Below are 18,220 nucleotides of genomic sequence, written 5' to 3'. Positions count from 1 at the left end.
CAAATCATGCCATGCTGGAAGATAATTGCCTTAATCAGTGTACAAATGCCTCCCGGGCTTTGTCTTTTTCTATATATGTTGTCTTTGGAAAGCAATCCAGCAAGCAGATGTGATAGGTGTTGCAATGTGGTTTCTGTAAAATTGAACCTCACTAACAACAGAGCCAGAGCTCACTCATCACAGTCACCTGTCGGGGCAGGTGGACGCTTGGCCTTGAGCCGAGAAAGCCGATGCAGCTCAGGTAGTGCCGCAAGTTTCGCTTCTTTCAGTCAAAAGTAAAGTTGTGCTTCTTCAGTCGTACATACTACCAGTTCATCCAAATATACTCACGTTAGATAGGCTAGACAAAGGCAAGCAGTTCAAAGACGTTCTCCCTCTAAACCAGAGATTGGCCTCCACCCCTATCAAGGTAGCCACAAAAAATCGTCACTGCTGATGCATGATGCGAAACCAAATTTCGAAATTGCACCTTGAGTATTCTGTTATAGTATTCTAACTCTCGACAGTGAATTGAGACCCCGACTGAGCTCACCAAAAACAGTTGCCTGTAGCTCAGGACCTGAAGCAAGGATATGCATATTCTTGATACCATTTGAAAGGAAACACTTTGAAGCTTGTGGAAATGTTAAATGAATGTAGGAAAATATAACACATTAGATCTGGTAAAAGATAATACATTATCTTTGAAATGCAAGGGAAAGGCCATAATGTATTAATGCCAGCCCAGGTGCAATTTATATTTTGGCCACTAGATGGCAGCAGTGTATGTGTAAAGTTTTAGACTGATCAAATGAACCATTGTATTTCTGTTCAAGATTTTGTATCAACACTGCCCAAATGTGCCTAATTGGTTTATAAATACATTTTCAAGTTCATAACTGTGCACTCTCCTCAAACAATAGCAGGGTATTCTTTCACTGTAATAGCTATTGTAAATTGGACAGTGCAATTAGATTAACAAGAATTTAAGCTTTCTGCCAATATCAGATATGTCTATGTCCTGGGAAATGTTCTTGTTACTTACAACATGCTAATCACATAAGCCTACATTAGCTCAATCGTCCCGTGGGGGAACCACCGATCCTGTAGAGGTTTTAAAAACAGGTAGGCCTCGTCTGTGGGACCACACCAACAACACGCACTTATCCCTAGTTCTGTGTCATGCAACAATTGATACATTGCATTTCACATGATTAAAAGTTTCAACTAATTTACCAAAGTCACTGAAGTTAGGCCTATACATTCCAAAATTATGGTTTATTCACCATGCTATGAGGCGGCATTTGCTATGACACAATGACCTGCACCCCTCTGCCCAAAGGTAAATTGAGTAAATTCAATGCAAAAGATCATTAAATATTGAAAACTCAAAGTGTTAGCATAGCAGGACTTGTTCCAAAATCATACTTTTTACCAATGTCTTGGTAAAAACGTCATACATTGGTCAAACGAAAAGAACATACTCGAAGATACATTTTAGGACATGTGTAATCTAGGCCAGCTAAGCTAGCACACTTTACTATAATTTTTTAAGTGTATTTTGTTGATCCATGCAAAACTAGTCAAATCTGTTTTTCTGCAACTGCATTACAGATGTTATATAGCCCTATCATTTACAACAGTGTAGCCTACTCTTCCCTTGGTTAACCCAGAACTAAAGTCTTGTGTAATTGGTCAGATGCTGGATTCTGGGTCCATACATGTTAAGAGAAGAGATGTATCACTTACAATTTCGTAACATATTGTATGAATTGGATGACGTAGTACACTATTGTGCACCACTTTATAGGGGACTCTCGAGCAATACTTTCTAAATTACTGGCTGAAATTATACAAATGCTCTAGAGCTTCACGATAAGCCCACTATTATAAATCTTGACCATGAAATACAATTATATAGTTGAAAAACTACATGTTGAATTACAAAACAATTACATTTACAAAAACTGCACTCAAAACAATTCCTAGAGATATCAAACCTTTTTGTGACAAACATTCACTATACTGAAGCATGAATCTCTTAATTCAACAAATAATCTGTAGTCAAAATATGAAAGCAATCTCTTTCATACCACTGTCATACAGAGTTTTCCAGTCATGAAAAGACTGAAATAGGCAGACCAATTGCTATCAAGTAGACTATGCGTAGTGGCCAGATGGAGAAAAAGTACTCTATTCGAACTGGTCTATAATGAAACTTAATTGTTGACAGAAAACAATCACTCTGTCTAGGTTCATAATTCTACCTTGCTTTGCGCATCTTGCTCACAATAGCAGCTCTGTGATTGGTCAGGTTGTTTAAGACAAAGCTTTTGTTCAGCATTTTCAGTTTGGAGTTCAGGGCATCTTTACTTCTCTCCCAACAACACTCCCCCTCTTCGGCTTTCTCCTCCCCCTCTCCCTTGTCGTCGTCCTCCTCTTCCAGCTCACTCTCTTCATCACTGCGTTCATCTTTATCCAGCTAAAGACACAAAAAGATACACACCACGAACACTCATGAAACATGACTTTTTGTGACCTCATATACTCACATACTCACATACTCACTTTGCCCAAGAATAGAAACTTGTTGGCCATCCGTAGGATTAACACGGCCCAGAAGACATGAAGTGCTTGTAGCACCATCAGAAGAAGGTTGAAAAAGTAGTAGCCAGCAAAGGGTTCAAAGACTTCCATGGACAACACAAGAGTTGTGTGGATTATTCTAGAAATCAGGGCAGGGAGGGGAAGAGGAAGCAAGTAATGCAATGATTAGAGTCAATATATCCCAGTTGTAAACCATTATATTCTAAGACATTTTGTTTATTAAATTGTTGCTCCAACAAACATTGTTGTGGATTAGATGGCCAATAAAGTCGATACAATTAAGTAACCAATGAAAAGCCTTCACTATCAATACAAATAAATTCACAATTGCACACAACGTTAATGGTATTATAATGTCATGAAAAAACATTTAGAACTAAGAGACACCACTGAGTTGGTCTTACTTGCTGGGAAACACCACCAGGCGTGTCACCAGGAAAACAGCAGCAAAAATGACAAACAACGTGTCGCACGTCTTCCTCCAGCCCGTGCCATAGTTGAACATCTTTGCAGACTGTAAAAACAGTAATATATTCTAAGATGGATCCATAATGCAAACAAATGCTTAACATTGAAATATGTTTCTATTGGAATAAATTAGGCGATGAGGCTCATATGTATGAATGTGCATAAAATTCATTACACTTAGCTTTTGGTCTCTTGAATTTTCTCTCTATTGGTGTTGAATTATAATTGACAGACTGGTTCACATTCTTGGCACTACAGGTAAACCAAGGTCACACTGACTATGAATACGAAGTCTCGTTTATACCTGGTGCTAACATGGGTCCTTTGTCCTGATCTTGTCTACATTCTTTAATTGTGCCCACATCTCCAGAAATGTGTCTACACATGGTATTAAAACGTGTCCGTTTTCCATCCACTGTGTCTGGACTGTGACCAGATTTCCTGGTCCTTCCTTTATGCAAATGATTTCATAGCTATTCTTTCAAAGTAATATTTACTTATTGTAAGACACATATTGATTTAACCAGTCAATGGTGCTACCTGTCAATAATATTAGAGGGCGGAATAATTATGATTCAAATGGTTTCTCTGTCCATATCTGTCTACACTTGTAAGATATCCAGACACAATGCATGTCTGACTATCTCCGGGGAGGGTTAGGAAGATCTGATCACAATCAGATCACAATGTGTCTTTTGATGGTCTACACCTGTCTAAATACATTTGAAGTAGGAAGTTTACATACACCTTAGCCAAATACATTTAAACTCAGTTTTTCACAATTCCTGACATTTAATCCTAGTAAAAAATGCCCTGTTTTTGGTCGGTTAGGATCACCACTTTATTTTAAGAATGTGAAATGTCAGAATAATAGTAGAGAGAATTATTTATTTCAGCTTTTATTTCTTTCATCACAGTGGGTCAGAAGCTTACATACACTCGAATAGTATTTGGTAGCATTGCCTTTAAATGGTTTAACTTGAGTCAAATATTTTGGGTAGCCATCCACAAGCTTCCCACAATAAGTTGGGTGAATTTTGGCCCATTCCTCCTGACAGAGCTGGTGTAACTTAGTCAGGATTGTAGACTCCTTGCTCGCACACGCTTTTTCAGTTCTGTCCACAAATGTTCTATGTGATTGAGGTCAGGGCATTGTGATGGCCACAACTTTGGAAGTATGCTTGGGGTCATTGTCCATTTGGTAGACCCATTTGCGACCAAGCTTTAACTTCCTGACTGATGTCTTGAGATGTTTCTTCAATATATCCACATAATTTTCCTTCCTTGTGATGCCATCTATTTTGTGAAGTGCACCAGTCCCTTCTGCAGCAAACAACATGATGCTGCAACCCCCGTGATTCACGGTTGGGATGGTGTTCTTCGGCTTGCAAGCGTCCCCCTTTTTGCTCCACACATAACGATGGTCATTATGGTCAAACAGTTCTATGTTTGTTTCATCAGACCAGAGGACATTTCTCCAAAATGTACGATCTTTGTCCCCATGTGCAGTTGCAAACCGTAGTCTGGCTTTTTTATGGCGGTTTTAGTGCAGTGGCTTCTTCCTTGCTGAGCGGCCTTTCAGGTTATGTCGATATTGGACTCGTGTTACTGTGGATATAGATACTTTTGTACCTGTTTCCTCCAGCATCTTCACAAGGTCTTTGCTGTTGCTCTGGGATTGATTTGCACTTTTCGCAGTATGTTAATCTCTAGGAGACAGAACGCGTCTCCTTCCTGAGCGGTATGACGGCTGCGTGGTCTCATGGTGTTTATACTTGCGTACTATTGTTTGTACAGATGAATGTTTGGAAATTGCTCCCAAGGATGAACCAGATTTGTGGAGGTCTACAATTTTTTTTGAGGTCTTGACTGATTTCTTTTGATTTTCCCATGATGTCAAGCAAAGAGGCACTGAATTTGAAGGTAGGCCTTGAAATACATCCACAGGTACACCTCCAATTGACTCAAATGATGTAAATTAGCCAATCAGAAGCTCAAAAGCCATGACATAATTTTCTGGAATTTTCCAAGCTGTTTAAATGCACAGTCAACTTAGTGTATGTAAACTTCTGACCCACTGGAAATGTGATACAGTGAATTATAAGTGAAATAATCTGTCTGTAAACAATTGTTGGAAAAATTATTTGTGTCATGCACATGTCCTAACCGACTTGCCAACACTGTAGTTTGTTTACAAGAAATTTGTGGAGTGATTGAAAAACAAGTTTTAATGACTCCAACCTAAATGTATGTAAACTTCTGACTTCAACTGTATGTGGGCACAATCAGAATGTGGACAAGATCAGGACAAAGAACACAAATTAGAACCAGGTAAAAACAGGGCTAGTGAGTCAAAAGACATGTCATGCTAATTTGACCATTATGTTCCTCATTGAATGACAAAAATAGTGAGACCAGTGGAGGGGAAGAGAGAGACATTTTCCCAACACATCAGACAAGCTCTAACCTGTTTAGGTACAGTACATTTCACCGGTCCCAAGTGAAATACATGGTTTTGAATATCTTAGAACATACAGACTGATGTTTATGGGGAAATTGGCTGGACTGTGATCCAGCTCTTACCTCTAGGAGAAAGTCAGAGGAGTCGTGAAGCAGCATCACCAGAGTACCTATCCGTACGTAGTTGGAACAGTAGGAGAAACCAAGCAGGAAGATGGTGGCAATGTGGTGAATCACCTGCTCCTTGAAATCCTAGAAATGAGAGAGCTCAGTAGAGTAATGTGATAGCTAATGTCAAAAGTACGACTTTGTGTTAGTGTACATCCAAACATGAAGAAACCCTTTCTGGGGAATACCAAATGCTTTGCTATGCCGTATTTGGTCAACATGATCTCAACGACTCGGCAGCCCAGGGATTAAATCATTGAAAGACCCTGTTCACCCTTTATTTCTCTGAGGAAGAAATGTGAGCTTTGAAGTCGATGATCCATTCACCGGACAGGTCTTTGAGTCTATTGTTAACCGGAGTACAAGTGACATGTACAGTGTCTTTTAAATAGCAGAACAGCCAGTAGAGCTGATCGTGTCTGAAATATGCGGGTGCGGCAAATAATGCCGCACCCCGACCCTTGCCCTTCTCTATTAGCACGTGTGCTAAATAGGGACTGCTTATTATCATGGTCCTGGCAGGAAGTGAGGAGCAGGCAGATGTAAGGGACTTACTTTCCTCTTGACGTCCACAGAGACACAGAGAAGCAGGGAGAGGTAGAAGCCCAGCTCCAGCTGGTAGTACCAAAAGTGGGCCCTCTCAATTGGCTGCAGAGGATTTACACATCCTACATTTAGTCATCTCATATGTATATGCTGTATTCTATACCATCTACTGCATCTTGCCGTTGCCGCTCGGCCATCGCTCATGCATATAGTTAGTTATATGTACATATTCTTATTCATCCCTTTACATGTGTGTGTGTACAAGGTAGCTGTAGTGAATTTGTTAGATTACTTGTTAGATATTACTGCACTGTCGGAACTAGAAGCACAAGCATTTTGATACACTCGCATTAACGTCTGCTAACCATGTGTATGTGACCAATAAAATTGTATTGGATTTGATTTGAGGATAGGGAAACACAGTGTTAGCCTACAGCATAACTATGATTGGGTGTAGTAACATATGCACGTCCACTGGCTATGTACCAGTGCTGAATATCAAGGAAAATATACATTTTCATCTGCAAAAAAAAACAACATTTTAGAACCATAATAGAAAAGGTAAATACAGTAGTTGAATAAGCACACTTGGGTTTATACTGTTCAAGTGTACAGAATGTTATTTTTGCTGATGGCAATGAGCCGTTGCTCTGAGCTAAGTGTTTTGCGGAGAATGTCTTTGTCCATCACCAAATGAATGGGGAAATTAAATGAGTGGGAATTCCAAACCATAATGAACCATACTGTACATCCTCATACTTAGGTTTTGTTCTATCACAAATATGCACCAAATACCGACACCTGGTTTTTGATTGGATCTAACAGAGAATATTTCCATTGTGTAGTAGGTCATATCATTGTTGGTATAAGGTTAAGCCTACAGTATGTAATGTACACTAAAGGGACAAAAACAGTACAGAAAAGTACAGTGCCTTCAGAAAGTAGTCACACCCTTAAAACTTTTTCCATGTTTTGTTGAGTTACAGCCTGCATTTAAAATGGAATGAATTTAGATTTTGTGTCACTCTGCCTACACGCAATACCCCATAAATGTCAAAGTGGAATGATGTTTTTTGTCATTTTTCTAATTAAGAACAAATTTAAAGCTGAATTATCTTAAATCAACAAATATTCAACCCCTTGTTATGGCAAGCCTAAATAAGTTCAGGAGTAAAAATGTGCTTAAAGCGATACTTCAGGATTTAAAAAAATCTATTTCCCCTGAGTCAGATGAACGTGTGGATACTAAATGTTTATGTCTCTGCGTGCAGTTTGAAAGAAGTTTCTAACTAGCGCTTGCGGAATTACTAACTAGCGTTAGCGCAATTACTAACTAGCGTTAGCACAATAACTGGAAGTCTATGGGTATCTGCTAGCTGCTAGGAGGTACCCATAGACTTCCAGTCTTCCAGTCATTGCGCTAACGCTAGTTACTATTGGATCGCAAAACTACCTCTAACTTCCTTCATACTGGACACAGAGACATAAAAATGGTCTCCAAAAGTTAATATGACTTTGGGGAAGTAGAAAAAGGGCACCATTGCCAACATCCCGAAGTGTCCCTTTAACAAGTCACATAATCAGTTGCATGTACTCACTGTGTGCAATACTAGTGTTTAACATTATTTTTTAATGACTACCTCATCTCTGTACCCCAAACATACAATTATCTGTAAGGTCCCTCAGTCAAGCAGTGAATTTCAAACACAGATTAAACCACAAAGACCAGGGAGGTTTTCCAATGCCTCGTAAAGAGGGGCACTTATTGGTAGATGGGTAAAAATAAAAAAGCAGACATTGGATTTTCCTTTGAGTATGGTGAGGTTATTAATTACACTTTTGATGGTGTATCTACAAAGATAGGCGTTCTTCCTAACTCAGTTGCCGGAGAGGAAGGAAACCACTCAGGGATTTCACCATGAGGCCCAGTGACTTTAAAACAGTTATAGTGTTTAATGGCTGTGATAGGAGAAAACTGAGGATGGCTCAACAACATTGTAGTTACTCCACAATACTAACCTAAATGACAGCGTGAAAAGAAGGAAGCCTGTACAGAATACAAATATTCCAAAACATGCAATAATGCCAAAGTAAAACTGCAAAAAATGTATGTTTGGGGAAAATACAACACAACACATGACTGAGTACCACTCTTCATATTTTCAAGCATGGTGGTGGCTGCATCATGTTATGGGTATGCTTATCATCGGCAAGGACGAGATACATTTTTAAGATAAAATCCTAGAGGAAAACCTGTTTCAGTCTACTTTCCAATAGATACTGGTAGACAAACTCACCTTTCAGCAGGACAATAACCTAAAACACAAGGCCAAATATACACTGGAGTTGCTTACCAAGACAACATCGAATGTTCCCTAGGGGCCTACAGTAGTTAGTTTTCACTTAAAGCGACTTGAAAATCTATGGCAAGACTTAAAAATAGCTGTCCAGCATTGATCAACAATCACCTTATCAGAACTTGAAGAATTTAAAAAAGAATGGGCAAATGTTGCACAATCCACATGTGGAAAGCTCTTAGACACTCACCCAGAAAGACTCACAGCTGTAATCGCTGCCAAAGGTGATTCTAACATGTATTGACTCAGAGGGTTTGAATACTTATCTATATTAGTGAATTTTTCTTCCACTTTGACATGAGTATTTTGTGTAGATCAGTAACCAAAAAAATGACAATTAAATTTGTACCACAACAAAATGTTGAAAAGGTCAAGGGGTGTGAATACTTTCTGAAGACATATACATATTTGTGCTCTCTAAGTTAAAAGCTAGAGGGATATAAAGGTAGAGGGTATAGACATGGATTGAAGGGAAAACAGAACATGTAAGCTTACTTGTTGTGGATATCCTGTCCAGCATTCTCTCTGGTCCCAAAACCAGGATTTCTAAAGGGAAAGGAGGAAAACAAGTTTCTCATGGAGATGAAGCCCATGTGACCTGAACAGACCTAGGTTCAAAAACTATTTACAGTATTTAAATTACTTTCAAAAACATGTGGAAGTAAGTATTTTGATATGTTGTATTTGAAAACACAAGTAGTTATATATTTGTTTTATTTAAAAAATATACAACATTTGATTTGATATTAGAATGTATTTGGACCAGGTCTGATTGGTTTTGAAATAATATATTTGGAAATAAGTATTTGAACATTCTTTCAGATGGTAGGCTGTTTATTGGAAAGTAATTGAAAATACTTCCAACAGAACTAGTTGATTCGGGCCACATTATTTGAAAATGCTCAAAGTATATAAATTACACATAATCAAATACACATGTATTTGAACGCATTTCTGAAGGGTTATGGTTCATACTAATACCCACATTGATCAAAGTTGCGAGTCCAGCTAGGAACGCTATGAGGTAGAAGAAAAATCTCCAACTGCAAAATGACACAGGTTTTAGTTACAATTTAAAGGGCAATTCCGCCACTTTTTAACCATCATATCAATTCATCATATCCAGCACCAAACCAGTGTCTACATAGAGTACCAGTCAAATGTTTGGACACACCTGTCACGCCCTGGTCGAAATATGTTATGTTATGTTTATTCTTCATTTATTCGGTCAAGCCAGGGTGTGACATGGGTTATTGTGGTGTGTTTTTGTCTTGGGGTTTTGTGGGATGTCTAGCTGCCTGAGGCGGTTCTCAATCAGAGTCAGGTGATTATCGTTGTCTCTGATTGGGAACCATATTTAGGCAGCCATATTCTTTGAGTGTTTCGTGGGTGATTGTCCTTAGTGTCCTTGTTGCTGTCGCTGTGTTAGTTTACACTAGTATAGGCTGTTTCGGTTTTCGTAACGTTCATTACGTTCTTTGTTTTTGTAGTATTTGTATTGATTCGTGTTTACGTTTGTTGATTAAACATGGATCGCAATCTACACGCTGCATTTTGGTCCGACTCTCCTTCACCGCATGAAAACCGTTACAACACCTACTCATTCAAGGGTTTTTCTTTATTCTGACTATTAATAATAATAGTGAAGACATTAAAACTATGCAATAACACATATGGAATCATGTAGTAACCAAAAAAGTGTTAAATAAATATAAATATATTTAAGATTCTTCAAGTAGCCAACCTTTTCCTTGATGACAGCTTTGCACAATCTTGGTATTCTCTCAACTAGCTTCATGAGGAATGCTTTCCCAACAGTCTTGAAGGAGTTCCCACATATACTGCACACTTGTTGGCTGCTTGTCCTTCACTCTGCGGTCCAACTCATCCCAAACCATCGCAATTGGTTTGAGGTCGGGTGATTGTGGAGGCCTCGTCATCTGATGCAGCACTCAATCACTCTCCTTGGTCAAATAGCCCTTACACAGCCTGGATGTGTGTTTTGGGTCATTGTCTTGTTGAAAAACAAATGATAGTCCCACTCAGCGCAAAGCAGATGGGATGTCGTATCGCAGCAGAAGGCTGTGGTAGCCCTGCTGGTTAAGTGTGCCTTGAAGTCTAAATAAATCACAGACTGTATCACCAGAAAAGCACCATCACACCTCCTCCTCCATGCTTCACGGTGGGAACCACACATGCAGAGATCATTTGTTCACCTACTCTGCGTCTCACAAAGACACAGCGGTTGGTAGCAAAAATCTCAAATTTGGACTCATCAGACCAAAGGATAAATTTCCACCGGTCTAATGTTTTTTTATTTGATTTTTTATTTCACCTTTATTTAACCAGGTAGGCAAGTTGAGAACAAGTTCTCATCTGCAACTGCGACCTGGCCTAGATAAAGCAAAGCAGTTTAACAAATACAACAACACAGAGTTACACATAGAGTAAACAAACATACAGTCAATAATAAAGCAGAAAAACAAAATCTATATACAAAGTGTGCAAATGAGTTGAGATATGGGAGGTAAAGGCAATAAATAGGCCATGGTGGCGAAGTAAATACAATATAGCAATTAGACACTGGAATGGTAGATGTGCACTAGATGAAAGTGCAAGTAGAAATACTGGGGTGCAAAGGAGCAAGATAAATAAATAAATACAGTAGGGGATGAGGTAGTTGTTTGGGCTATTTACAGATGGTCTATGTACAGGTGCAGTGATCTGTGAGCTGCTCTGACAGCTGGTGCTTAAAGCTAGTGAGGGAGATAAGTGTCTTCAGTTTCAATGATTTTTGTAGTTCGTTCCAGTCATTAGCAGCAGGGAACTGGAAGGAGAGGTGGCCAAAGGAGGAATTGGCTTTGGGGGTGACCAGTGAGATATGCCTGCTGGAGCGCGTGCTACAGGTGGGTGCTGCTATGGTGACCAGCGAGCTGAGATAAGGCGGGGCTTTACCTAACAGGGTTTATGTCCAATGCTCATGTTTCTTGGCACAAGCACATCTCTTCTTATTATTGAAGTCCTTTAGAGGTGGATTCTTTGCAGTAATTCGACCACAAAGGCCTGATTCACGCAGTCTCCTCTGAACAGTTGTGGTTTAGATGTGTCTGTTACTTGAACTCTGAAGCATTTATTTGGGCTGCAATTTCTGAGGTGCAGTTAACTCTAATGAACTTATCCTTTGCAGCAGATGTAACTCTGGGTATTGCTTTCCTGTGGTGGTCCTCATGAGAGCCAGTTTCATCATAGCGCTTGATGGTTTTTGTGACTGCACATGAAGAACCTTTCAAAGTTCTTGACATTTTCCAGATTTATGTCTTAAAGTAATGGACTGTCATTTCTCTTTGCTTATTTGAGCTGTTCTTGCCATAATATGGACTTTGTATTTACCAAATAGGGCTATTTTTTGTATACCACCTCTACTTTGTCACAACACAACTGATTGGCTCAAACGCATTAAAAAGGAAAGAAATTCAACAAATAAATTTTAACAAGGCACTCCTATTTGTTAATTGAAATGCAATCCAGGTGACTACCTCATGAAGCTGGTTTAGAATGCTAAGAGTGTGCAAAGCTGTTATCATGGCAAAGGGTGAGTACTTTGAAGAATCTCGAAAATAAAATATATTTTGATTTTTTAAAACCTTTTTGACTGGTACTGTATGTGAAAACAGTGCATTTCTATGATCTGTGGTTAAAAAGATAAGAAAGTTCCTCACAGGGTAGGATTAAAAGTAATTAAACAGTGATTTAAAAAAGAAAAAAAATATATATATATATATAAAGTCATCGGGTAGAGCTTTTTAACTTCTATATATTTCTTTCTACAAAAGGTAGAAATATTGCCGTTTTCACATATACAGACACTGGTATTGTGCTGGAGATATTGAAAATGTTGAAAAGTGGTGGAATTGCCCCTTAAAGTCTTACAGCTTGAGCTGCATTGGCAACATGAAAGTGGAATGACATCAAACTTCATTGAATTTTACAGTCCTTTTCCAGATAACCAGATCTTCATTGTAAAATAAACAAGAATTTGTTCTCAACTGACTGGTTAAATGAAGGTTATATTAAATTATAGGGGGAAAATGGTCATACAAGTGAATGAAGCTAAATGAAAGGGCAAAAACCCTTTGCTTAGTAAAGACGGGACTTACCAAGCCTCGCAGAACCTTTTGGTGTAGCTGGGCCTGTCGTGGTTTCTGCGGTGACGGAACCAGGTCTCAATTTGTCTCTGGGTTTTATCACATTGTGCCATTAGACTGATGATATCACTCTAAATATGAAGGATATAGACAGAACATTACTACAGCTGTAAATATACTACAGCTCTCGCTAAAAGTCATTATTTATTCGTCCAATATGTCCAAACCTATTTGTAATCTGTTACTATTCCAATGTAGTTACACAGTAACTCAATTCTGTGGTTATGCACCTGTATCAACATTTCCCAGGAACTGGTAGAGCAGGATGCTTGTGCACGATCTATTTCACTATCATAGCAGGCATGTCCCCGTCACCCTTCCATTCCCACAGTGCAAACACTTCCAGCAGCTATGTTGACGTAAGAGACCGAGACCGGCACATACCATTGTCAGAGTTTGATTTCTCTGGACACTAACCTGAGATGGTTGTCGGTTTTGTTGGGTGTAGAATGACTCGAGCTTTGTGGCGGGAGCGACAGCCATGCGTAATCGGCTCCTCAGCCCCACACATCTGCCCAAAGGGGGAGCCACAACCCTGACGGTGAGGAAAACATACGCGCAAATGTTGACCTACATAATAGCAAGAGGTGTATTATTACTAATGACAATATAGGTGTGTTTCTATAGTTCTTTGATAATCTATACATGATGTGTGTGTGTGTGTGTGTGTGTGTGTGTGTGTGTGTGTGTGTACTATACAGAATAGCTGTGCTTGTATTTTATTATTATTGTGTATCCTGTACGTACGACTAATAACACTAACTTAAAACTTGTCTGTGTGTTGCCGTAATAACCTCTTTAAGCCATTTGTTAGGCCAGAGAAAGCTTACTGGATCTGTCGGGTTACCTTAGGACACGGCTGCTGTAGCAACAGAGCCCGTCCTCTCTCCTCTCTACCTGCTGCTGCTCTTCTCTTTCAGCAAAGTGCTGACACCTGCTCCCTCTACTATTCCCAACTGGCCAACGCTACCGCCAACAACACCCGCCAACAACACCTGCAGGCAATACAGGGCAGGGCAACCAACAATACAGCCTCCACCTGTGCGGATTTCATTTCACTGCTACTGTTTATTGTCGGGTCATGTTACATGACAAGACCTCATCGGGAATTCAATCAAACCTGTGCTGCGGAAGAGTCCCATTGTGGAAAGATCATGCTATTCTTCAACTCTAAAAATACTTGATGCCATTACTCGAACATTTTCACTCTTTCCCTTGATTTCAGTGAAAGGGTGCAATTTCACATTTCTGTGCAATCAGATTGTTCCATTGTGTGAGCTGAATCTTCCCCTTTTTACAGGTCACTGATTCATATTTCAGACACACATTCTTGTTGATTACTGGCCAAAGTATTGTTTCAAACGAAGATCGTATCCAAGATGTGGTCCATACAGTAGTTCCAAAAAAGTTACCTGTCAAATACTAGACGGAGGACAATGAACCCTAGAGCCAGAGGCAAGGCAAACAGCAGGTCACGGGGTCGCGGACACTCCTGCATCTGCTCCATGTCTCTCCAGGTGATCCCAGGAGGCAGCCAGTACTCATGCCTCCACAGATCTGGCAGGAGGTCCATGCTGGATGAAGGCCTGAAGAGGGATAAGTGGCTTAATGATATATAATTGATTTGAGTAGAATTTCTGAATCGTGGATGTCAGTCTGACAGTGTGACTATGCTCTGAATGCTTCTTAATCAGATAACATTGTTGTGTCATCTTTACGATAAGGTTGACATAGCAGGTAATGTGTAGTACCAGCAATACATTTTGTTCATTCCATGAAATGAGTCCCTTTTGATATTATAAGTAGAAATTGTACACGAGTAATGAATTGTAAAAGCCTGTTATATTAAATGAAGTGCCCTTTAATATAGATTACATGGAAAATCCAATAAATCTGATTTTTAACATAAAGACCAAGATTCAGCCTTTTGACATGTCCCTCTGTGACTCCTAGGAAGAATTTTATCTGCATAACCTCAAAATGTCTCCAATTTTTCACCATCATTGTAAAGCCCTCCTTATTTTGTTGCTTTTGCAAAGTAATTTCTGCAGATTATTATTTATTACATTTGATTAGTTGATTGAGTTATTTATTTCAAGTGATTAGTGATTCAATTGTCCCTCCCTGTTATACACAACAAGCTTCCATTCCCCCTGTCACAAGGGGATTTATGGCTGATCTAAGATGAAATCATCAACCCTGTTACTTTAATTGGCACCTAATAAGGACTTACCTTGTAGGAAAACATGTATTTTATAAAGCTAAATATGTGCTCTTCATCACAGAATGTTAAAATTAGTTGAAATCAAATGTTTTTTACACTACCCAAAACTGACTAATTTCGTGGAGCGTCCCAGAACATAGGTGTCTATTTTGCAGACGTCTTTGATTTAAAGGGGCGGTGCAGTTAAATTGTGATTTTTTTCCCCCCAAAATGATCAGAGTGAATGTGGTTCTGGATTTTGGGCTCTGGATTTTTTTTATGCACATCTGCATGCATCCCCCTCCACTGCGCACTTCCCCCTCTGAGTCCTTTCAGCTGCTGCTCCGCGCTCGCTCACTCCGTGACAGCGGCTTGTTCGAACAAACGTAGTTCTTCGTCTGTCTTAACAGTTATCAAAGCAAACATAAGCGCCACACAACAGGCAGTCTAGCGATTTCATGTTATTTTGTTCAGGAGGGGAGTTAGCCTGCATGCAGCTATTTAGACAAGCTATGCACTGAGTACACCAAACATTAGGAACACCTTCCTAACACTGAGTCGCCCCTCCTGGCCCATGTTGACTCCAATGCTTCCCACAGTTGTGTCAAGTTGGCTGGATGTCCTTTGGGTGGTGGACCATTCTTGATACACAGAGGAAACTGTTGAGTGTGAAAAACCCAGCAGCGTTAAGGTTTTTGACACAAACCGGTATGCCATATCCTGTTGAAAGGCACTTAAATCTTTTGTCTAGCCATTTCCCTTTCCGAATGGCACACATACACAATCCATGTCTCAAGGCTTAAAAATCATTCTTTAACCTGACTCCTCCCCTTTATCTACACTAATTGAAGTGAATTTAACAAGTGACATCAATAAGGGATCACAGCTTTTACCTGGATTCACCTGGTCAGTCGATGTCATGGAAAGAGCAGGTGTTCCTAATGTTTTGTATAATCAGTGTATGTACACAGCATATCAACAAGCAAGACAGGCAGTCAATAGCGATTTAATGTGCAAACATTGGCTATTAGGAAGCAGAGTTCCTCTTTCAGCAACTCTGGCTATATGTCAGCCACAGGAGATTGGTGGCACCTTAATGGGGGAGGACGGGCTCGTGGTAATGGCTGGAGCGGAGTCAGTGGACTGGTGTCAAATACCGTTCCAGCCATTATTATGAGCCGCCCTCCCCTCAGCAGCCTCCACTGATGGCAGCATTTCTATGAAGATTACATAACACAAAACTCTGGTAGATTTGTCTCAATGCACTCCTTCAAGACTTTTGGAAAAGCATTCCAGGTGAAGCTTGTTAAGAGTGTGCAAAGCTGTCATCAAGGCAAAGGCTGGCACTTGAAGAATCTAAAATCTAAAATATATTTAGATTTGTTTAACACCTTTTGGTTACTACATGATTCCATATATGTTATTTCATCATGTTGATGTCTTCACTATTATTCTACAATGTAGAAAATAGTACAAAATTAAGAAAAACCCTTGAATGAGTAGGTCTGTCCAAACTTTTGACTGGTACTGTAATGCCGTAGCACAAGCAAGACACAGTCTCTTGCTTGTGCAACAAGACACAGTCTCTTGTTGAGCGGCCTTTCAGGTTATGTCGATATAGGACTCGTTTTACTGTGGATATAGATACTTTTGTACCTGTTTCCTCCAGCATCTTCACAAGGTCTTTTGCTGTTGCTCTGGGATTGATTTGCCCTTTTTCGCACCCAAGTATTTTCATCTCTAGGAGACAGAATGTGTCTCCTTCCTGAGCGGTATGACGGCTGCGTGGTCCCATGGTGTTTATACTTGCGTACTATTGTTTGTACAGATGAATGTGGTACCTTCAGGCATTTAGTAATTGCTCCCAGGGATAGACTTGTGGAGGTCTACAATTTTTTTCTGATTTCTTTTGATTTTCCAATGATGTCAAGCAAAGAGGCACTGAGTTTGAAGGTAGGCCTTGAAATACATCCACAGGTACACCTCCAATTGACTCAAATTATGTCAATTAGCCTATCAGAAGCTTCTAAAACCATGACATCATTTTCTGAAATTTCCCAAGCTGTTTAAAGGCACAGTCAACTTAGTGTATGTAAACTTCTGACCCACTGGAATTGTGATACAGTGAATTATAAGCGAAATAATCTATCTGTAAACAATTGTTGGAAAAATGACTTGTGTCATGCACAAAATAGATGTCCCAGCCGACATGCCAAAACTATAGTTTGTTAACAAGACATTTGTGAAGTGGTTGAAAAAACAAGTTTTAATGACTCCAACCAAAGTGTATGTAAACTTCCGACTTCAACTGTATGACTCTGTAATAGACCAGTGACTGTTCATTTTGGGTAAGGGGGTGGGCTCTATACCATCATATCAGCCAATCAGGGATGTGTATGTAAATATCTTCACATTTGTTTCCAAATACCCACATGATCAGACTGAGCATTTCAAGGGCCAAAGGAGGCTCAGGGAAATAAATGATTTTAGAAAATACATATTTTGGAGTTATTTTCATTAAATAAGCATTGATTATTACAGCACACATTGATTTATTAGACAAAGTGATGATTAAAAAATAAAATTACAAAGACTGCATGGGGGCTTTAATAATGAAAACCCCATCAGAATTGCTGAAAAGTTAGGCTACAGTGTGAGGATGTTAATCATGTGATCATGAGAAACAATAATCTTTGTGGGGGAAAAGTGTATAATTCAATTAATTAACGAGATCAATGCATTTTGTTATTTTAATGGAAAGTCAAATAGGCAACACTATTTCACCTGGTTGACCTATATCAAAATATATATTAATTATCTATCTTAACTGGTTGACTGTTGATTCTATACAAATAACATAATATTTCTATTGAGAACTAATAGTTTAGGTAAAAACGGTTGCAACATGAACAGTTATAACGACCTACCTGTCGGAGCTTGGCTGGAGTAATTGAGGGTGCGTTGACAAATAAAAAGACGAATCACCAATTAATCCATTCAGCAGCGAGTTTTCCCTCTCTCTTTATTTGTAAAACTCCGTCGGGGATCAATTGAAGATCCAACTGCGCTGTGCCCTTTGGTTCCACTGATGCCAAAACAGCGTTTGCGATTTAACAAAAGGGGTGTGTTCAGTGTGCGAAAGTTTTTAAGCTCCACTGAGGAACGAAGACCAGAAGAAAAAACGTTCATGGTTTTATGGCTCCATTTTTGAAAAGGTGCTCTGCTTA

At 39.4% G+C, this 18,220-nt stretch overlaps 1 protein-coding gene across 2 annotated transcripts; it reads right to left on the bottom strand.

Annotated features, from left to right (window-relative positions):
• Positions 1–27: 27 nt before the first annotated feature.
• LOC135515997 (ceramide synthase 2-like) lies at positions 28–18,085 on the bottom strand. Of its 2 annotated transcripts, XM_064939932.1 has the most exons (11): positions 17,921–18,085; positions 14,203–14,376; positions 13,208–13,325; positions 12,743–12,861; positions 9,571–9,628; positions 9,081–9,131; positions 6,238–6,330; positions 5,638–5,766; positions 2,991–3,100; positions 2,548–2,704; positions 28–2,461 (listed from the first exon to the last, which is right to left on the bottom strand). In XM_064939932.1, the coding sequence occupies exons 2-11, from the start codon at positions 14,361–14,363 to the stop codon at positions 2,243–2,245; spliced, it is 1,215 nt and encodes a 404-aa protein (XP_064796004.1). In that variant the 5' UTR covers positions 14,364–14,376; positions 17,921–18,085; the 3' UTR covers positions 28–2,242. The 2 variants fall into 2 exon arrangements, with proteins under 2 accessions (XP_064796004.1, XP_064796013.1); XM_064939941.1 differs by lacking the exon at positions 6,238–6,330.
• Between the last annotated feature and the right edge of the window lie 135 nt (positions 18,086–18,220).

This window comes from Oncorhynchus masou, chromosome 3 (genome assembly GCF_036934945.1).
Source record: "Oncorhynchus masou masou isolate Uvic2021 chromosome 3, UVic_Omas_1.1, whole genome shotgun sequence".
In the NCBI taxonomy this organism is placed as follows: Eukaryota; Metazoa; Chordata; class Actinopteri; order Salmoniformes; family Salmonidae; genus Oncorhynchus; species Oncorhynchus masou.
This window is presented reverse-complemented; position numbering and strand designations above follow the sequence as displayed.

Excerpts from the sequence above, each read along its gene's own strand:
- LOC135515997 (XM_064939932.1), bottom strand. The coding sequence starts at position 14,363 with ATGGACCTCCTGCCAGATCTGTGGAGGCATGAGTACTGGCTGCCTCCT. Across the intron at positions 9,629-12,742 it reads AAAAGGTTCTGCGAGGCTTG|TTGGAGATTTTTCTTCTACC; the intron begins GTAAGTCCCGTC and ends GTCATTTTGCAG. Across the intron at positions 6,331-9,080 it reads GGACAGGATATCCACAACAA|CCAATTGAGAGGGCCCACTT; the intron begins GTAAGCTTACAT and ends AATCCTCTGCAG.